At 38.4% G+C, this 21,326-nt stretch overlaps 2 protein-coding genes across 6 annotated transcripts; one reads left to right on the top strand and one right to left on the bottom strand.

The window, feature by feature from the left end:
• Window positions 1–3,008: 3,008 nt before the first annotated feature.
• fxyd5 (FXYD domain containing ion transport regulator 5) lies at window positions 3,009–9,282 on the top strand. The gene is made up of 10 exons (XM_053327196.1): window positions 3,009–3,200; window positions 4,644–4,689; window positions 5,857–5,958; window positions 6,165–6,248; window positions 6,354–6,404; window positions 6,943–7,008; window positions 7,417–7,446; window positions 7,528–7,602; window positions 7,707–7,752; window positions 8,248–9,282. The coding sequence occupies exons 1-10, from the start codon at window positions 3,189–3,191 to the stop codon at window positions 8,270–8,272; spliced, it is 537 nt and encodes a 178-aa protein (XP_053183171.1). The 5' UTR covers window positions 3,009–3,188; the 3' UTR covers window positions 8,273–9,282.
• On the bottom strand, window positions 8,218–21,029 carry si:dkey-262k9.2 (uncharacterized). Of its 5 annotated transcripts, none has more exons than XM_053327201.1 (8): window positions 20,948–21,029; window positions 15,760–15,817; window positions 15,090–15,125; window positions 14,079–14,111; window positions 13,182–13,244; window positions 12,965–13,033; window positions 12,737–12,779; window positions 8,218–11,445 (listed from the first exon to the last, which is right to left on the bottom strand). In XM_053327201.1, exons 2-8 carry the CDS (start codon window positions 15,803–15,805, stop codon window positions 11,406–11,408), a joined length of 330 nt encoding a protein of 109 aa, XP_053183176.1. In that variant the 5' UTR covers window positions 15,806–15,817; window positions 20,948–21,029; the 3' UTR covers window positions 8,218–11,405. The 5 variants fall into 5 exon arrangements, with proteins under 5 accessions (XP_053183176.1, XP_053183175.1, XP_053183174.1 ...); XM_053327200.1 differs by lacking the exon at window positions 20,948–21,029 and adding an exon at window positions 19,556–19,664; XM_053327199.1 differs by lacking the exon at window positions 20,948–21,029 and adding an exon at window positions 19,556–19,664 and having other exon boundaries at window positions 15,760–15,814.
• Between the last annotated feature and the right edge of the window lie 297 nt (window positions 21,030–21,326).

Genomic DNA, 21,326 nt, shown 5'->3' with positions numbered 1-21,326 from the left:
TCCATGAAAGATAGCTAACGCAATGCATTATTGATTTTGATAGACAGATCTTACAAAATAATGAAACTAAAATAACATGTCAAAGTGTATGTACTTTACCAAGCCACATAGTAAGGAAGTAGCAAATAAACCAAGTGTCAAAATAAGTGTACCACAGATTAGTATGTATTTTTACACTTTGAAAAGCCTGCAGCAGCCACCTGTCTTTCAGCTGATGACTTTGCATTCTCCCTCTGTTTTGTGAACCATGTTACATATTTCAGCATGTCTCCTGCGGTTTACTGCATTCCCCTCTCTCACCGAGGAAGTTGTCTCCAAACTTCTGCTCTTGAGTCATCTCGTCACTTGTCCTCTGATTCCTTTTCCCTCCAAGCTCTTTCAAACTACCTCATTCACAATCATGCCTGCGGTTCCGCATTTTATTACCCAGAGTTCTAGAGCAGACAGTCTCAAATTTCCTCTCTCAAAATAATCAGCTTGATTTAAACCAGAACAGTTTCAAGAGCAGTTATTCCACTGAAACAGCATTAGCACTAGCTGTCAGTAATACTGTAGGAACCCTGAGGTCAGCAGTCAGTACCTACCCATCCTAATATCCTCATTCTCACTCTATCTCTCCATCACGCTCTCTCTCAAAAAATACAAAAAAATTGTCATGTGTTATACACTTATGTGTTACTTTATGTGACTGCAACCTTGTAACCTGACATACTTGGTGTTTTGTTACACAGTTTTGTCACACATGGATGACTATTTGAGAAGTCATCCATGGAAACTGTTTGGAAAAAGGCAGACACAAAAATACTTGGCACATAATTGGATGAACCATCTGTCTATTACCATCTATCGCCATTTTACCTTGCAAAACAGCTGGATTTGCAAACAAACAAACGCATAACTTGAAGCCTGACAAGATGGAATCTAACATGATTTCATGAATCCAGCTGCCTCGCAAAATGGGCAACCTTGTGGCCTTTGTATCAGGTGCAACATGCAACTGAACTTTGCAGCACGCTTCTTCTTGATTCATTATGGCTTGTATTACTTCATTTGAATTTTTTGCCTAAAGGTTCATAATGGCATATTTAAAAAAGTCCCATTTTAACCAGAATATATATATTTTGTATGTATGTAAGATCATTTGTAATCACATGTCCATTTCTGCATCTCACTCAGTAAAATGCACTAAACACTTCCTCTGAAACACTATGACAAATGGACAGAATAGGAGAGAGAGTGGTGAAACATCACAAAATACATTACTTCACTAATTTTCTGAAGGAAATACTGTATTTTTAATACAATTTGCAAATAAATATTTAACATTCCAATAAATTATCATCTAATGCAATATGATACATTGATTAACTACTTGAGAGTGAGTCAAATACACATTTTCTACATTTTGACCAGCTACAAGGTTAAACTGGTGTTTTCATGTTAATGCAATGTCAATAAATTATATTACACCAACAGGTTCCTGCATCATGAGTAGTTCAAGTACAATTATACACTAATAATACATGAATACTTTTATTTAAGTAAGATTTTGAATGCAGTGTTATATTGCAGTGTTCCCACTTTTACTTAAGTAATGAAACTGAAATATGAAATATTTCTTCCACCACTGGATACCACCACCAAGCAGACACTGAAACATTTTTCCCATTTTGATATTTGTTTTTTCCTAAATGGCTTCATAAATAGTAATATGTTTGCTTTACTATCACTGCTTTTAAATGACCACATGATGTGAAATGTAATTTAAAACATTTATCTACACATTTGCAGTATCTAAATTTACATCCATGCACTAAATATATAGTAGGTGGGGGAAATAAAATACAGAAATAAATTGTGGTATCAAGAATGGGAAAATGAACAAATAGTACATTATTAGGAATCATTTATAAACAACCTGATGGACCTCTCTGCAGAACAGAGAATATTCATTGTATTTGGGAACAATAGCATTTATTATTTGTAGCTAATAACCATGCAATGATTGGCTGGAGGCATCCATAGTGACCTGTGAAGGTCGAGTGTTAGACAGAATCTGCTTTAAACAAGTCAACAGTTTGTTTATGTATTTAATGTCTGAAAACCTAAGAAAAAATATGCTTAGTGTGAAGTGCTTTCGAGCAACCATAGAAATGAAGAATGTGAGAGAGAACAAGCTGACCCCGAAAGCATCCCCAGCACTCAGGACAAAGACGATCTTCTGCTTGTGTGGATGAATTGCAGGCTTTGTCTGGTGTAACAGTTCAGGTTTGTGCTTCTCAGTATAATGCAGTTGGGTCACAAACACAAATCCTGCAGTCTTGAACCAAAAACACTCATTCAACAGTTTGGCAATATTACTACTTAATTGCAATTCAATGTGATAAGCATGGAGCAGATCATTTTCTATGATAATACAGAATGTAATGGAGTTAGGTGTAGTTACAAAACAGATCTTTTTAATTGAGGTGATAGCTAAATAGAGAACACTGGAGAAACAGAATTGTGTCTTTAGTTGTGGGTTGAAATGGTTATTATTTAAAGTAAATGATATTGAGTGCTTCACCACAACACAACATTCTCCATGCCAGTGTGTTAGTAGCATTCAGCAATAGAAGGAAGTCATACATTTAAAATTTAGAAAATCAATTTAGAAAGTCATACATTTAAAAAATCAACAATCTCCCTCCACAGCAAGGTCATTCATTTCTTGTTTGTAAGACAGAAACAGAAACTAATGGATGACAGATTATCACATGGACAGAAATGATAATAGTATAAACATATAAACATATAAATGATAGTATAAACATATAGAGAGACAGTCAATGAGACAATATGACAGAAGCAAACAGAAAAACCAGAAAAACATGTTTATTTTTGGAAGTAAAGTAGGAAGAGAAGCAATCGTGCTGAGAGATGGCTGAACTGCAGACACATGTCATAGCAGAGTGAGTGAGAGTGAGGAAGCCAAAGAACAAGAAGGAGGAGGCCATGTTTGTGAAAAAGAGTGGGTGAGCGAGAGACTGAACCAGAGTTCTGTGTGCTGGATGAGGAAGTAGTGATGGTGAGCACATGGGTGTGGTTGGTGGTGGTTTAACCGTTACCGTTATAAGTCATACAGAAGAGGCATACAGAGGAAAGCATTGAGACTTCGGACACATCTCTGGACTGGGTCACCTCACACAATGGATATAAAGGTAAGCATGATAGCCTGAGTGGATGACTAAATATCAGTGGGCTGAGGGTTGTTTTGGAGAAGTATGCTGAAAAAAGATTGATGGAGGATGACAGACAAACGGATGAACAGACAGACGGAGAGTGAGTGAGAGTGCTAGATGTGACAAACAGGCAGGCAGATCAGGCTAGGGGAAGGGAAAGACGCCTGTACAGCCCAAGGGAAACAGGCCTCATCTTGACATATGCTCTGGAGTGAAATGAAGATTGGCATGACCTGCTAATCTGAGCTGTCACAGCTCATGACGGCCATGGACGCTCACCTGTCACGCTGCTCTGAGCCTTGAGGACAAGCTGCCACCAGGATAGGTCAAAGATCGAGATTCATTTTCTGCTGAGGGTGAATTCAAACCGAGTCACTGGCCTAGACTCTCATCTCTTACTCTACCTGCCTCTGCTGTGTATAAAAGAAAAGTGTATGCATGCACAGTGTTTGGTATTGTAGTCGGTATTGCTATGAAATAATACAATATCGGACAGATTTTTGCCTTCTTTTGATTGTCTATGGCTTTCTGTTTCAATCTAGCAGCAATATGTTGTGAGGGGGAGGAAAGCATGTTTTCCCACTGATTCAGAGACAGCTGCATACTTGTACAGAATTTCCATTATGTTAAAAAGACTTGTTTTGACACATCCTCAAATGCCATTTCTTAATTGGTGACAGTAGCAAACTTAAAAAATTCGGTGAAGTTTGATCAATAGTGGTACAAAGTTCAACACAGCTGTGTGGGAGGATTGCATACACAATGTGCAGCCTGGATCTCACATTTTTGACAAATAACTTTAAAAAAAACATGGGTATGATGTGTGTGTCTTTGACATTTGAAGTAAGAGTCTGTTTTCTGTCATGCTGCGTGAGGAGTGTGAGTGATGTTGCCTGTGTGCTTTAGAGGGAAGGAGAGTTAGTAATGTGGTAACGTCAATGAGTACAACTTCCTGTCTGGTAAACGTGTGCTGTACAAAATGTTCCATGACTGATCTCTTGCTTTAATCATCTAAACAGATGCTTTAATGTACAATGTAGTATGTACATTCACATTGTGATTGTGCCCTGGTTAAACAATTGCAAATATCATTACCATGGCTAAAGAGGCATTGTCTGTCTGTGTGCTGATGAGCAGACATGTTCTCTGGATGTGGTGTATCTGCTCCAATCCTTTGTAACAGAGGCTCTGAAGTAGCTGCATATATATCACCCCATTTTCTTATACAGAGTGACTTGTGCTATCTGAGGGGCTCTGGAATATTTTGCAGATATCATCTTAAAAGGCTGAAATCTTTTCTTTTTTTTATCACAGGATGTCTTACAAGTTAGAATACAATTTTACACTGTCTGTGATACAAACCGATTCTTTCTTTGCTTTTGTTTCACCTCCTAACAGTATGTTTTTTGATTGTTTTTTCAGATTCATTTGGCTTCCTTGACCGTTCTCCTTTTTGTCATGTTAAATGGTGAGTGCCAAAAATTCTGAATCAGTACTGAAGCAGCTTGCTGAGAAGTCACACATGATTAGCATTTAAAGTTAGACTATGTAACTTATGCTGAACAGGAGCCACTTTGGTTTCAAATCACTATAATAAGATCATAAAAAATGGAAATGCTAAAATATTAGTTAAAGTAGCAAAGAGTCACAAACTCAGTGAAGTAACTCATTAGTATCAGTTACACAGAAGTATCAATCAAGTTGTCTAACATCAGCCACCAAGCTACTGGTCATACCAGTCAAGTGAGAATAGGAGCAAAAGCCAAGAATTGTGCAAGAGTGGGTTTTATAACTTATGAACTCAACTTATTGTTTGTAAGAGGAAGGGTGTGTTATTTCTTCTTATAAAAGTTACATTGTATTACTTACAGCTGTAGTTTTCAGATTAGCAAATTAAAGGGGTACTCAAGTATGAAATGTGTGGTCAAAACTGATGCAGCAGAGACCAAGAGGAGGCTGAGCGGATGATAACATATAAGCTAATCTAATCTAAATCTAACCTTATTTGTTTCAGATAAGAGGATAAACTCACAATTAATATTGAAATTAATAATAATACCTACAATAAAAAAACTAAAATCAGTTCCTATGATCATATACTGTAAATACAAAAGGTTCACTACTGTACAAACAAAGTCTACACACAATATATCAGACAATTAAAAATATTAAAAAATAGAGTTAACTATGAATCCCCTCTTACAGTATAGGTTCATTAAAGTAGTTGCATTAACATAGAAAGTAGAGGTTTTGTAGAGCTTCAACACTAATTGGAAGGTGCTGAGTGAGTAAACAGACAACGGCCTCACTGTCCTGTAGTCTCACACAACAATCCGGCTCTGTTGTAGCTGGAGGTTTTGTAAGAGCTACTTCTTTGTAGCTGTGCCGCACTGCCCTACTCACAAGACTATTACTGTGACATACTCTCAGTTCAGTGCATCTGCAGGCCCTCTCTCCCCTGCATGGCCAGACACATTCTCAAGTCTGGTCTGTGCCAGGAATACATCACAGCCTTGTTTGAGAAAGTCGCTGGGATAAACAACACTGTGCTTTGTTCTTCCTGTAAAGTGTACTGTATTTATGCCTTGCTATGAGGCTGCGCACGTGGTGATTAAAATGTGTATTTTCCCTGCAGTGTCAAGGGCTCAAACATCCATAGACCGAAATCAAAATGTGACTGTGACTGTGACTGTGACAGCGGCAGGCTTGACAATGACCACTGCTCCAACTCCCAATGGTATGGCACTCGTGACTATTCTGAGAAATTCTAATTGCAGCCTTTGCACTCCTGGATCTATCTATCTATCTATCTATCTATCTATCTATCTATCTATCTATCTATCTATCTATCTATCTATCTATCTATCTATCTATCTATCAATCATATTGGAAAAGGTCAAACATCTTTTGGTTTCATTATAACCCAGCTGCCCCATCTTACAGGAACAATATTTGAAACCAGAGTCACCAGCATCAGCAACCCAGTGACAACAGACAACAACACCACACCAGAGATTAAGACCTCAGGTAGTGTGGTGTGATGTTAGTGCTGTATGTAACATAATTGATGTAAAATAGATTTAAATAATTCTGATTTAGCCTGATGTGATTTTCATGTTTCTTTTCCTTTAGCATCCAGCGAAAGAACAACAAAACCACAAACAAAGCCCACAACCACTTCAGGTAACAATTTTCACCCTCTCAGTGACATGCTTGAGCACCCAGTTGGTGGAGCCATTGGCTGGTAGACAGACCATGAGCACTCCAGTATAAATAACATCCCCTCACACCAATAGCAAAGGCTTACAATAAATGTTCCCATCAATTTAAACTAAATATGAGGTCATTAGAAAATGTTAAAAACTCTGTCCTGGTTGAGATAATACAGAGGAATATTTCTGCTCCATTCCACCTCATCAGAGAACTGAAGTTAGAGCTCTGATATCCTCTAAAAAGTGTCAGCCTGAATGCCCTCTGAGAGTCATTCCACTGTAATATTCAGAAATTGAATAACATTTTTTGTTAAACATAGAAATGCAGCTGGAATATAATGGAAAAATATTTGAGCTCACATGGCAAAGATAATAATTCAATATGTCAAAAAAAATATAGATATTATGACACATGAAATGTTTTTTTATTATAAATGTGTATTATAAATACAACACCTCATAAATATTGAATTCAGAGAAACTAACATTTCTTTTTCTAACATCCACAGCGACATCCTCCAAATCTACAGCTAAGAAAGCCTCTGAAAATGGGACCCATCAAGCAGTTACCTGGGGTAACTAAAAATTTCCCTACTCCACTGTTACCTTAAATGCCACAGGCGTTGCGGTTTCATTGTTATCTCATGGCAGACTGACAGTATCACAATTCCCTGTCTTCCAAACAAAACCCGTGGCGGAATGGTAGAATAGAGCGCCTCACTTCCTCTCTTGCCAACAGATTAATGCTTGATTGTACCTTATGCAAGAAGAGATAAGATATTGTGCGCTCATGCTGGGCTGGCTTACCATAGATAGGGTTTTGATGCACCATCAACAGCTTGTCAGTGGGGCCAGTAGATCTGTCATGCCATCTCTGACTGTTGTTCCCTGATGATCCTCTGCCTTTTTTTCTTCCTGTAAAGGCTTCCTGTGTTCAACTGTCAAACTTAATTCAATACTTTTTCTACTTTTACTTGTTATAGATCCAAAGTGGGACCAAGATTTCACCTATGGTAAGACCCTCCTCTTGTCTTTCTTTTTTTTAACCTGTTGCATCTGTGGTTGAGTGTTTGAATTGAATTTTGTATGTCTAGATTATGAGTCCCTGCGCCATGCTGGACTGGTCATAGCAGCAGTTCTCTTCATCATGGGTATCATGGTCATCAGCTGTAAGTACAGTTTTGAGAGACAAATTTGTCTTTTGTGATCTCTTGTAAACCACAGTAATATGTATTCAGCAATTCTCTTGCTTGTGCTTAATTTCTCACTGTAGGTGGTAAGGTGTGTAAACCTCCCAAGTGTCGCAAGAAGTCATCAAAGTAAGTACTTGAGATGTTTATGGTCATATTTTTTTCATTTCATTAACTCTAGCTCGGATTTTGTATTTCTGCATTTTTTGAGAGGTGCATGATTAGCACAACAGCTGAATAATTTAATACTGACTAAAGTGATGTTTTACTACAGTAAATTACATTGTGCATGAAGGATAGCTGTTCTTATACCATACTGTTGGAAACTGCAGTTGAATGGGTTCAGTAATTCATGCCACAGGCTACTGGATGATATATGGCAAACACTCAGTCACTTTCGACATATAACAGCTCCACAGAATGCTGACTAAAATCTCTGTGATGATTAATAGATCAGAAAGATCCTGATTAAGCTATTTGTTGGGCGAAACTGTAACAGACCAACCACAACAAGTGCACATTGTTTGTTATCGTTATTGTGGTATATATTATATATATATATAATTATAATTGATTGCTTAAATAGTGTGTGACTTGTTTTAATAGTCTGTGTTTATTTTTCAGGTCATATCAAGTGGCCCAAGGATAGAGATGAAACTACAGAGTTGCAGAAAACCAACAGAGTTCATCAGGAGAAAAAGACTCAATAAAGACACATTGTGTGTGCATATGCATTGACTGACTGTATGCTGCTTAGTAGAAATGTTATACAAACACACTGAATAAACATAAATGTGAATCATACTGACAAGCGAAAAAGTGGAACCTTCACCTGCTTTCTATACATGGCAAAACTAAAAAAAAAAAAGTGATTATCTTGGCAGATAATGAATAGATGATTTATATTTTAATAATACCATCAGCCATAAAGCAGGTTTGTTTTAAATGCCATAGGCTGTGTCTCAAGGCCAGGATTAATATTAAAGGTTATATAGGTAAGAATAACCCCATAACATCCCACATTTGACAATCTCATACAACACCTATGTTCTATAAGCATCTAAAAATGAAGCTGGATCACTTCTTCTATCTGCACGCTCTTTAAACTTTCAATCACAACAAAAACGTGATGTTTAGTAAGGGGTGTCTAAGCCTCTTAGTGGCTCTATGCTTGTAAGTGAGTAAAGCCCTAGATTAAACAAGATGCACTGGCGCATTATCTTTGTATCCATATGGCATCAAAATGATGCAGACAACAAACTCATACAAAACAGAAACATTTACAACAGATTTGTCAAAATCAACACAATCCTGAGTCCAGCTACATAATATACAGTTCTATTCATATTTCTAATTGCCGTCAGAACAAAATCACGAGGCTCCAGCTTTGCAAACGGAAATAATGAGATATAGGATATGGACTGCAATTGCTTTCTTGTGAAATACATGGCTATGTATTAGATTATTTGTAAATTCTTATTGTATAATGAAAATCTATTGTAGAGGTCCTTGGCACAAACGACACACATGGGTTAATCTGGATACATAAGTGCATATTAACAGAATTAACAAAACAGTAATTAACATTAAATCCAATCTTTTGGCTGCAATAAAATACAAAAATACACATATTTTACATAAAATAAATTTGGCAATTAACAGATTTGTTTCGTTTTTTTTTTTTACACACAATTTGGAGAGAAGACATCAAATCCTTAAACAACCATATAAAAAGACCACATAGCCAAATACACCATTTCAGCATCAAGACAAACAAATGTATAGCTCAGTAAATTTGTCATAAAATATATTAAAATATAAAGCTATGATAATGGAGTAAGCTTTGATAATGTCTTAACAGAAATAAAAACCAGCCAGTTTAAAAAAAGAAAAGCATTCCATCTTCCATATGCATGATGTTACAAAAGAAAAACAGTTCAACAGCTACATTTATTATATATGAACGAGTAGTGTCACAGCAAAGAGGCGATACAGCAGTAGTAAAAATGCAGTAGACTTTGGCCACATGTGAGAGTCAGGATGGATTAAATACTATATTTCTCTTTGGATTTCTGCACAAGGTTGCTTGCTACATTTTGGAAAAGCATTCAAAGAGAAGACTGCTGTATTGTGGTTTCTTTGTCCAACAGAAATTATAACTACAAGTAAATATGAATAGATAGACACAGATATAAAAGAAAAATGAAATGTTTTTAACTGCGATTTTTGGCCAGCTGTCCTCCCTTTGAAATGCTAACATATACTGGAGGCTTATTGGGCTACACTACACTTGTGAGAAATACATACTGTACACACAATGTTCAAAAATGACTACTAAAACATATGCACAGACAATAATCCCATTTGCTAATTTTTGTGCTAAAATAAACTGGGATCCAGCATTTTCAAGACAAAACTTCAGCACAGAGCTATAGGCACTGTGCACCCTGATGAGGGCATGACTACACAATTGTTTTCCTCTCAACTGGGGCTGGATTGGAGCCAGGCCCTGCTCCCAGTGGTGAGATTAGCTGCAAGATTTAGTGGAAAAGCAAAGTGAGATCCTGCTTTAACAAATCCATTGTTTAACCCCATATTGCCATTCCCATTGTTTGTTGACATTATTATATGTGTTTCTCATTAAGCTACAAGTGAAAAGTGGCATGCCTAACAGGAGCATCATACCATCTTCCATTTAACCTTTGCCACGGGAACCCTAGCCCTTACTCTCCTATCATTGTGTTGGAGCAAATAAGGCAACAAGTGCCTTGGTGTTTTGGAATGAAAGTTTTTCTTCATATTTAAATGAAAACAGAGGAGTCATCAAGCTCTGTATGAATGAAACAAAGGCGTTGTTGGTGTTTTCCAAATCACCCCCAACACTTCATTTGATTTGCAGGATTTTATCCATCCCTCACACCCAGCCTTTCTCTACCAGTGTGTAAGGCATTAATCTAACTCTCTACAGCAGTCAGAGAGCTTTTTACAATCTGCGAGATGTTAAAGTGAAAGTCTTTCAAAATGAAAAAGAGAGGGGGAAAAGAAAACATCATCATTCATGATGGCCGATTAATTTGCTGCTTTGCAGGAGGGTGTTCACAATGGCTGTTTCCACTTGTTTCTTGTTTTTTACTGGGATGAGAGGGGGAACTGTTTTTTTATTTTCCTATTCCACTGCCTCCTGACACTCCTAATGGGCCTGGAACAGAGGATGTCAGACAAGTGAATAGGAGAATGAAGTGAGCAAAGCACTGGGCTGGCTTAGTGTGGATTAGCATGGTTTGTCTTACTCAACCCACAATTTCACACAGACAGGTCTGTTCTACATGTGCAGAATCAAACGCAAATGCAGTTTCACTACATAGCTGGTGGGAAAATAATTTCTTGTTTCAGGTAGTGAAAAAAGGGGGAGTTCTGGCTGTGCTAAATTATCCCTTTAACAAAAGAAGCTTTAAGCCATATTCACTGGCTTTGATTTGGATTCCTCAAATAGAATCCAATTAGAAGGTTTGAATGTGTTCCAAATGTCCCGAGCTAGATTTTATATATGTGGAGTACAAATGGCTGGGACAAAGACAAAAATGTATGACAGCAGTGGGGGGAAAAACACATATTGCATAGGAGGTTTGCGAAGGAGTGAGGAGCAATGAAGTGAAGGATGAGTAGAGTCAGCTGTTGTGCAAAGAGCTGTCCTGAGTCAAGGAGTAGGAGGTGACATAGCCTGGTGCATTGCTCCCCTCTTGCCTGTGTGTTATACAGTAGAATTGCTGCTCCGCCAGGAACTAGGGTGCGTCTTTCTGCTCTGTAGGCACAGAGTAAATCCTGAAGAGAGAGGGAGGACAGTCCACAGGAAGGGAATACAGGGAAAGGGGGAAAAACAGATTAGGTGAAATAGGGTAAAAGTATGAGTATGTCATCTTTAAGATATTTTTAGGCTCTTTCTTAGTTTTTTTTAGTAGAAAGGCACAACAAATATCCCTTTGTGTCGGAATCCAGGAAACATATGTCTGCCTCATGCTGCAGGGCTCTGACAGGTGCACAGTGACTGAATCACCTCAAAACACAGCTCATCAACAGGTGGGACTTATAAACCTAGCAAGGCACTGTTGATCCAACAAGCCAGAGGTTGCTGTGTGATTAAGCCTCTTTTCAGCAGAGCGATCAGTCAGCACCAAACACTGACAGAGCTGACTGCAGCCCCGGGAGGCAGCCAGTAATCCTACGGAGGAATTTAACCCTTGCAGATTGACTTGGGTGCCTGCCCCACAACGGCAGGTCTCCTGCTACTTAAAGATCTCTGGAGTCTAATTTGAACTTTGTAACCTCTCTGACAAAACCTGCAGGTCATGTATTACTGCCCCCAGAACAAAAGAAACTGATTACTCTGCAGAAAGCCATTCCAGAGCAAACTGCTGTTAAACAAGCATCGTGTAGATATGAGGCAAAAAGTGAAGAGAGAGTCTCTCTGTTTAACTGGTTTAGGCTGTTCTGCTGTCTGATCGCTGTTGGCAGATTGTTGTCATGACGCCAGGATCATGTTTATTTCTGAGTATACCCGTCTACTCAGGTCTCAGTTCATGAGGCAAGCTTTAGAACAGGTTAGGTCCTGTCCCCATTGGGTCATACAGACCCAGTAGCACTCACTGTCTTTAGGCATTGTGTGATGGCTAAGATGGAAAGGGTTAGAGAAGGGGAGTGTTCAGCAGTGGCAGTGCAGGGCCTCAGGCTGTGATACTAATTGCTGAACAAGTCCAGACGGGCTCAGATGGGTGGATGTTGGTTGTGTTTTGCCACCTGAGTGTTTTTTTTCTGGTTTTGATACTGCTGAGCTGAATGAAGTAGGGCAAATTGGCAAGGCAGTAGAAAGGCTGTTACCCACCAGACTGGTTCTGTCACCTGCAGGCTGAGTTAGCGTAAAGTGGAGCATGCATTTCTCTGTCAAGACACTGATACAGTGCCTACAGAGGCCATAGGAGGAAAATAAGTTTGTTTCTCTACTTGAGTATAAAATGAAGAAAACCCTACCCTAGTAAAACAAAAACTTCAAATAAATAAATGAATAAAATGTTGCAAACAAATCAAAACAAATTTTTGAGAGGAAATTGGATCTTACCCTTGCTGCCGATTGTGCATGTGACGTCTTACTAACATTATGGCTGCAAGAAGAAAAATGAAAAATGTCACAGGTGCAAGAGAAAAGTTCATATCTGTTTAAGTATTAACAGTTGCACAAGGCAAACACAGGGACTACAGGGACTGACACTTTGCAGCAGTACATTTGTCAACTGTGAGAATGGAACGTTTTACTGAATTATCTCTGAACAAAACATAGAATACTTACCGACTACAGCTGCAACTGAAAGAGTCAGCACGGTCACAGCCACAATGATGACAATCAGGGTGAACTGATCTAAAAGACAAAATATGAACAGTTGTGTTTTAAACAAGCAGCGCCAAGTGAAGTTGATAGGTGTGTATGGTATTATGAATGTACATAGGCACAACTGCATGGTATAAAATGTAATGTATATCACTAATTATAATTAAAATACTCTCACCTGACGTGTCATCTTCACCAGTAGTTTTACCTACTGAGCCAGGACCCATATTGGTGAGGACCCCTGAATTCATTGTAAGAGAACAAAAAAAAGAGTTGACATGAGTTATGCTGATGTATATTTCAATCCTCTTCACACACCTCTGTAGCATGTCTATTGCAGACAAAAGACATCAGTTCCACCAAACTTCTAAGGCTTTTGAAAGTGAATAGCTCTTGGGAGTTACTCATTTTCTTGCCAAGTGTAAGATGAGAAGGTTAATGCCACTTTAATGTTTGTATGGTAAATGTAAAGCTACAGCTGGCAGCTAGTTACCTTGGCTAAAGTAACTGTTTTGACTTATGTGTCACTTGAGTTATTCGAAAGGTAGTTGAGGAAAATCAAAAACACACTTTTGTATACAGGAAACAAGAAGGTGGAAGCTTCATCAGAGGAACTGCAGTTCCTTGCAGGGAGGCTCCTGGCTGGTCTAAACAGATCTTTAATTCTATCAAACGTCTATCAAAGGGAAAATGAAGATTGACTGAGAAAGGCATGGAGAGAGAATGAGAATGCCAGTGTTGATTAGCTGACCAGCAGGATGGTGGTGATGTCAACGTGTTCATTGGCCTTTCAGCAGAATCCACAGGGCCCCTCCAGGGAGCTAATTGAGTCCATTCAGGGCATAATGGTTGGAAGGAGGGAAAGCCAACAGGGGCCATAGCCTTCACACATCTCACTGGACTACAACACCCTACACACAATGCTGACTTACTGACAATAATTACAAAGGCCATAACCTTCACATACTCTCCACTGGACAACTGCTATTAGAGTGTTGGCAGAGTGATGTAGAAGGAATTAAAAAAATCAGACTGCCCTCCTATCCATTCTTGGAAAATGAGATAATAAACTCACCCTTTCGTTCATATAAATCCTCATCATCCAGACCTGTGAAATAAGAACAGAAGCTTGTAAAGACAGCACAGACACGCATGGCGTCTCAATTGTGAGCATTTTGGCAAATATAAAAAAAAAAATGAGAGACTTCCTCTATTTTAAAATAGTCAATATATAGACAACAGCTTTACTCTTTTAGCAACATTATTATCATTATTGTGATTGAGGTTTTTATGGAGTCAGTTTAGGGCCAAAAGGTGTGAGATCAATATAACGAAAACTATAGCTAAAAATGAATTGTATACATAAAAAACACATGAGTGAAACTGTACACAACAACAAAACTTCAAACAAGAAAACAAATGTGACCATAACCTTAAATAATGAAACTCTACATGAGGAAGGAAAACCATTTACTAAGAAATGAAAGTGCTGCTAGTATCAGATCACGCAGCTCCCATTTCTGTACTCGTGCGAACCAAGTACAAATGTGGAGATTCGAGCACCTGGGAAAGGTGACATCATTATCTTTCTTGTCCAGTCATGCTGTATTATGATCTACAGAATGCTTTTAAGTTATTCAATTTGACATGAAAATCACTAGTTCTTGTCAACAAACATGTCTGGTGTGATCTTTGACAAGTGTTAATACATGGCCTAAAGGACTCATTAAGCAGAAGCTGAAATATTGGAATTGACAGTAACAGTTCACAAAACATGTAGAAACCTGAGAATGAATAGAAGTCTGATAATTCTTCTCAAAACTAAGAAATAAAACAGTAAAAAGTACGTATGTGGTTTCAAGCTAATGCAATCATTATAAATATTATTATAAATATATCTTTTGTTTCTTGTGTTTTAGCCCTAAATTTACTTCAAACAAGGGCCTGATACAATTTACTTACTGATCGTTTTGGATAGCACCATGACAACTGAATAACACTAAGCTGATTAACATGAACTTATTAACACAGGCAAAGCAAAGTGCCCTGTTTTTCTTTATTTTACAGACAAAGATGCACGACATACCTCCAACTGCTGATCCCTCACTGTCATCTGTAAGAGCTGTAAAAAAGGTATAGAATAGGAAGCTACATTAATCACAATCACAATAAAGTTTTTAAAAAGGCTATTGCTCACCTATTGCTCCATAAGTCTGCAACATTTACATATGTTTACATGGACTGTACAAAAGACGCAGTAGGACTATGATGTATTGACTGCATATGTACTGTATCAAGTACTTTTGGTGAAGTCTGGCAATTTCTCTGTGCATGTTAAGCTTTCTATGATGTTATTCTTATATGTGTGAACACTGTTTCTATCACTGTATCATACTTCGAGTTTCTTTTATTACCACGCGGTTAGGCTGGTGGAATTAATCTAAGTAACAGATGGAATAGCTGTAACACACATACAACACCAGGGCAAACATAAAGGACATAAGTGCAAAAGAAGAAACATACAGTAGCCTACACAACTCCTCATGCAATACAATACAATTAAACCAACTATGTATTCATCAACTATGCTTTTATGTTGTAGTATAATTCAAAAGTGGCTGCATACATTAATCCTGTTGCAAACACTACACACACCACACATACGTAAGTAGGTGAGGATAACATGCCAGCACAGGGATGCATGGAGCCTGATTAGATGTTTATCACCTGAAAGCGTCACAGAGATGAGAACGTACCAGAAGCAGCTGGCAGCAGCAGACACAGGAACAGCAATCGCATCATCTTCAAATGCTGCTGGGGAAAAAGAAACCCAAGTTAAAAATATCTGCTATTAATATTCAGCCATTGATGTTTGTGAAATCTTGGTGTTTTGGTTTAGCAATAGAGTGTGATGGGAAGCAGCAACAGTGTATATTATTGGGTCTTGTCTGGCTCTTTCAGTTTCTGGATCACATATAACCAGTAAGCGGAAATTCCAAACTAACTAGTCCTTGTACCATGTTTACTGGTTTCAAAGTGTGCATAGCAAATCTAGATTGTAGTCTAGATTGTAGTCTGAGGTGGGTGGGTGGTGGCATGAGGGTCAACAAATGAGAACCTTATTTCCCACAGTGGTCAGCAAAAAAAACAAAAAACACTTTACAGAGAAATCTGTCACAGTCAGCTGGCGACAAATGCCCTTTCAACATTTTCCCCTCCCTATGCAAAGCCTACGTGCCATGTCAAGTATTGTGCAATAAAAACAAGTCCAATGATTCCCACTGCTGAAACAAATCGTAGGAAAAAAATGTGTTTTCTTTATTGTGTCTCACAACTTAATAGTCTTGTCATGCTGATTGAGAAAGAAACGTGTAATTTAACCTGAACAAATACTTACATGTTGACTATGTCTTATGACACACTTACATTGGCTATGATTTAGTTCTGAAGTAGAAAACCTCACAACTTCCTGAAGGCACAGGACTCAGATATTCTTATCCTGCCAAACAAAATCCCAGCTGTTTCAAACACAATGCAACTGACGATATTTTTAAATCGGAAAACATGGGAATGATCTCTCCTCCAGTGGAAGTCCCGGATTAAACCTCATTTGTCAGATTTAGCCACTGATGTTTGCATGGGATCAGGAAGTTATACTCACCGATACACAGAGAGAACTCCCCCATTAACCTCTGTGCCATATGTCACACTGTAGTTACCTCTTCATTGTTACCCACATCCATTGTGTCCTTGTTTCCATCATATTTTATGACCATGTGTAAAGAGTGGACCAGGTTATAAATAGGGCTCCTATGGACAGCAGCATACCTCTAAACATCCACCATACAACCCCCGCACATCACTTATGCACTTGAAAAAAAATGATAGGAGACTAGTCGAAATAAGTTCATTCTTTCTAAAGTTTTGAAAAATACCTGGACATTAGGAAATCAAGGCACATACTGTAATCAGATAAATGCTGCCACGGTAGTTGATATCTACAAAATTTCATGCAAGACAAACGTCCACCCTGTAGGGCCATACAGCAACGGGTGCAGCCCAGTCCACAACAAGATTATCTTCACGCTAAATTAGCAGAACAGTATCATAAACTATTTTGGTTGACTATATTGGAAAAGATGTTAATCACACAACTGAAGCTGATTGGAGAGGGAGTGTAGTGTGGGCTGTTCTGGCCTCTTGAATAGCTGCAGTAAATCTCCAAACGCAAACAACCTAAGAAGCTGCAAATAAAATCCCCCTTCTGTATCCAATTTGCTTTTCAGACTTGCTTTGGGTGAAATAATAAGCTGATCCAATTTGGAAATATTTATCAACCCAGTCCACTGCCTCTGTATCAAAATGGCTCCTGACACCTGTATTATTTCTCAAATTGGGTAATATATTCTTGTACATTTGAATGCCAATTGAATTTGCTCTTTAATACCAGACCCAATTTGCAACATATAATAACCAGTGGCTTGCTTATAAAGCAGACATGCCAGCTGCCTTCAGGATAGAGATGCCAAGATCACAGAGGGTAAATGTTCAAATCTACAAATAAAACTGGAGTGCAGTTTTGCAAGAAAGGAACATACTGTAATGTTGCTTGAGGGTGAATATGTCTTGTTTTTGTTTCATTGTAGTTTTCCACTGACATCATTAACCTTGAACCTCATACCTGTCTGGTTGGACCAGCCCACAGAACACCTCATTCTTGTTTACCAGGTTTGATTTTTAAACCTTCTATTCCTTCCAACACTCCCAGTACAATCTAAAAATACCCACATAAACGGGGGTTTACCACATGTACATTAACAAAACTACACACAGAGACACTATATTCTTTCTTATCTGTTCACACAAATAACAGCCCTCTGCTCAACCATTGTGCACCGCTGACAAGACTTTGACACCAGCGATAACAATCACTAATGTGTGCACATATCAGAATTACTGTAGCCTAGAGAGTTTGAATGGAAACAAATGCCAGGAGAATGGAAAGAAAGATGAGAGAAGATAGCAAAGAAAAACTTATTGTTGATACGATTATTGTTAAGATGTATCAAAACAAAAACTGATGGTACAACAATGAGGAAAAAAAGAGTGAAGTGAGAAAGGGGGAAAACCATCTTTTGTTATTGTTATACTGTCTTGTTTTTGTTCATTGCCATTCAATTTTATAAAAGTGGTAGCTTACTCTGGTTCACTGAAGAGAGAAAATATTCTTATTGAAATGTTTACTCAACTCTGCCATCTCTACTGAAGCTGTTTATCTAAGTGAGCTTGATGCAAATTCTTTTTTTTCTCCCCATATCTCTAACACAACATACTCTGTGATGCCATTGGACCATGAATAAAGTAACAACAAAACGAAAATGAAAAAAATTAAATAAAGCAAAACCCACAATACCTCAGTTGGTGCCATGCATACCTGTGAGCAATCCGCCATAGATTCTCAAGAGTCTGAAAACTGAGCAGTTATTTCCAATAGAATAGTTTGACACCGATATATATATGTGGAGACATATCCTGTACTTCCTTGCCCACCCGCCCACCCACCCCCCCTCTCTCCCTCCCTCCCTCTCTCTCAGTTTCTGTGTTTCTCTCTCTCTGCACGTGTATTTGTGTGTGTGTGTGTGTGTGTGTGTGTGTGTGTGTGTGTGTGTGTGTGTGTGTGTGTGTGTGTGTGTGTGTCAAAATATAAACCCTGCAAACACACACCAGAATGAATAGACATGATCCGATGGGTGCATCAAAATGCTGGCATTTTCAACCTGTGCCGTGACCACAACAGCAACAACAGGATTGTGGACATGCAGTACTCTGGGCACGTACGCCTCAGGTTTACTTTTTATCAGATGGAGACAAAGCTGTTGTTCTTTGTTTTGTTAACTACACTATCACAAGACCTATCCCAGTCACACTGAGGGTTTTGTGCAATCCAGCCATTCTGAAATACAGCCTCATCATTCCTCTGAGAAACAAGCAACCCAAATGTTTTGTAAAAAAAAGTGAAAGACAAGATGTCAATGGTTCCACAAAGATCTGGTGCCCTGAATTTCCCTCTGACACTTTTGAGTGAAGCTGATTGATTAATAACAGCAGGGGAAAAAATTGTCTTTGCTAAGAATAATATTTAGGTCACAAAGGCTGCATGAACCTTATACACTCACACACACAGGAAGTGAGATAAGGGCTGCCAAGTCAGTTTTTTCTAATTTACTGTACACACCTTTTGTAACTAGCTTCTTCAAGGAAGAAGTCTGTACACTTGTCATATTTGCTCACTGTATAACAAACAGGACTGCTGTTTAGAGCTAAAATGCTTCTCCTTGAGCTTATTATCTGTATCATTTTCAAAGTGATACAGATAAACAACTTGCATGAACTTTAGTGAACTCGATAGAGAAAGCCAGGAAAACAAAATAGATATATAGAGAAATAACATGAAAAAGTTGCACTGCAGGCTACAAATGTGTCCATTAGTAAGACCATATGCTTTTACAGCCTAATTGCTGGTAACGTTTAAAATAACAACCAATAACCTACCAATACATCCTTCGTTTGTGGAAATTAAAGTTTTGAAGTCATATCCTTGTGTTTGAGCTCTTCTGTGCGCTTGAACTTGACTCACTCAGCGCAGCTCTGCACCCTTCGATTAAATGAGCTTCAGCAGAGACAGCTCGTTAAAAGCTGAGCAACAACTTAATGCGCACCTAAAAAGGGGATTCACAGCCAACTCATTTCTCGCTGACCTGCCCCTGAAGTTTGCCTCTTAGTCAAAAAATAGCTACCAGCGGAAAATACCTCTCCGTCTCTGTTATGAGAACTGCTGTCAAAGGCAGTTTCCTGAAAACTACTAAGACACAATAGCCAAGTGTATGAATAACACAAAGCTGTGAATAGGCTGTCGCTACAATTTCCGGTAAAGCTGTGTAATAGGTGATGACTGGTGTAATTTCACATGTGGTAGACTAGTTACAAATAAGTTGCGTTTTGACATTGAAAACGCAGCTACCTGGTCATTTCAGTTAGGCCTATATATTGTCAAAATCATAAGAGCCACAACAGCTCTTGTAATTAACTGCAATGACGCTCAGCTGGCATTTGCAGCCCGATGACGTCCACGTGAACTGATAGCTCATATTTGCCTAGCAACCACAGGTGTGTTAATTGGCCGTTTTCCCTGGCAGTCTGTTTTCCCATCAGTAGATTTTACTGCTTGGTGTCTTCCCAATCATGCAAATACCGTAACATTTCTCGACTGCATGGAAAACCTTAATTAATATACTGTAGTTGTTCCATTCATGTCAGTTTTCTTGTCTCAGTGCAATACAGTTTTTACTGGTGTTCCATGTGTGCCTCTTGCGATTTGGTAAGTGGTTTATGAGCTAGTGTTTCGGGCTCAAAGGTCATTTGCACAAACATCAGGAAGAAAACATTCTTCACTCAGACATTATTGAATAGGTTATATTTGCAGCACATTTCCATTTGCTTATTCCTCTGTCATTTGCAACAATCAAGCAGTTCTTTCTCAGCTTGACTAGTTCTATTTGCCTGGTTTTGAGTAATGACTGGGGTGGGGCTTTGTCTCAGCCCTTGGGACAACAAATCTAATCTGTACACTTTTAAAAGGAATTGTGGTCAGTTGTTGGTATCTTGAAAAATCTTTCTTTTCTCTGCATTAGGAGGTGATTATCAGGTGTCATTGTATTACAAAATGAAATGCCTCAAAATTAGTTTGCCTTTTTTGTCACAATGCATTTGCTATGAGATAAAATGATAATGTTGCTTACATTAATTTGAACTTTTACTGCTACTGGCTATGACAATCCATAAAGTATAATATAAGCTTGTACTAATGGATAATCAATGTGTAGAAAATAAAACAACATTTTTATGCAAGTGACCTTATATTCATTTAAAATATTAGCTACTTACGGTGTAAATAAGCTCTTGTTCAGAATTCTCTCTATACACTGCAGGTATGTTGTTGCTCCCGCGCCAAGATCCTTGTTATCATGGAAACTGCCAGAGTGAGAGTGCACGTTAATGCAGGTGTACTCAGTCAGGAACTAGGATGTTCGTCATTGGCTGCTGAGCTTGTTGAAACCTGACACCACACAAGTCTTATCTCTGTTAGCCAAGCAGACTCACTACCCATACAGGGAAACTTTATAACTCAGCTCACAGTGGATAGCTGTAATCACTTCATTGCAGGTGTATTGTTTACACTCATAAAATCATCAACTGCTCTCAGAGTAGTCCAATAGTCCATCTAATCATGTTATTGTTTAGTCTGTTATGCACATTCAGATGT

Source organism: Scomber japonicus, chromosome 10, assembly GCF_027409825.1.
Source record: "Scomber japonicus isolate fScoJap1 chromosome 10, fScoJap1.pri, whole genome shotgun sequence".
Classification (NCBI taxonomy): Eukaryota; Metazoa; Chordata; class Actinopteri; order Scombriformes; family Scombridae; genus Scomber; species Scomber japonicus.
The sequence above is the reverse complement of the archived record's forward strand: the minus strand, read 5'-3'. Positions and strand labels throughout refer to the sequence as shown.

Excerpts from the sequence above, each read along its gene's own strand:
- fxyd5 (XM_053327196.1), top strand. Across the intron at positions 6,405-6,942 it reads AAAGCCCACAACCACTTCAG|CGACATCCTCCAAATCTACA; the intron begins GTAACAATTTTC and ends TAACATCCACAG. Across the intron at positions 7,009-7,416 it reads CCATCAAGCAGTTACCTGGG|ATCCAAAGTGGGACCAAGAT; the intron begins GTAACTAAAAAT and ends TACTTGTTATAG.
- si:dkey-262k9.2 (XM_053327197.1), bottom strand. The coding sequence starts at position 18,455 with ATGGCGGATTGCTCACAGGTATGCATGGCACCAACTGAG. Across the intron at positions 15,815-18,416 it reads TATGCATGGCACCAACTGAG|CATTTGAAGATGATGCGATT; the intron begins GTATTGTGGGTT and ends TTTCCCCAGCAG. Across the intron at positions 13,034-13,181 it reads TGGTGAAGATGACACGTCAG|ATCAGTTCACCCTGATTGTC; the intron begins GTGAGAGTATTT and ends TTTGTCTTTTAG.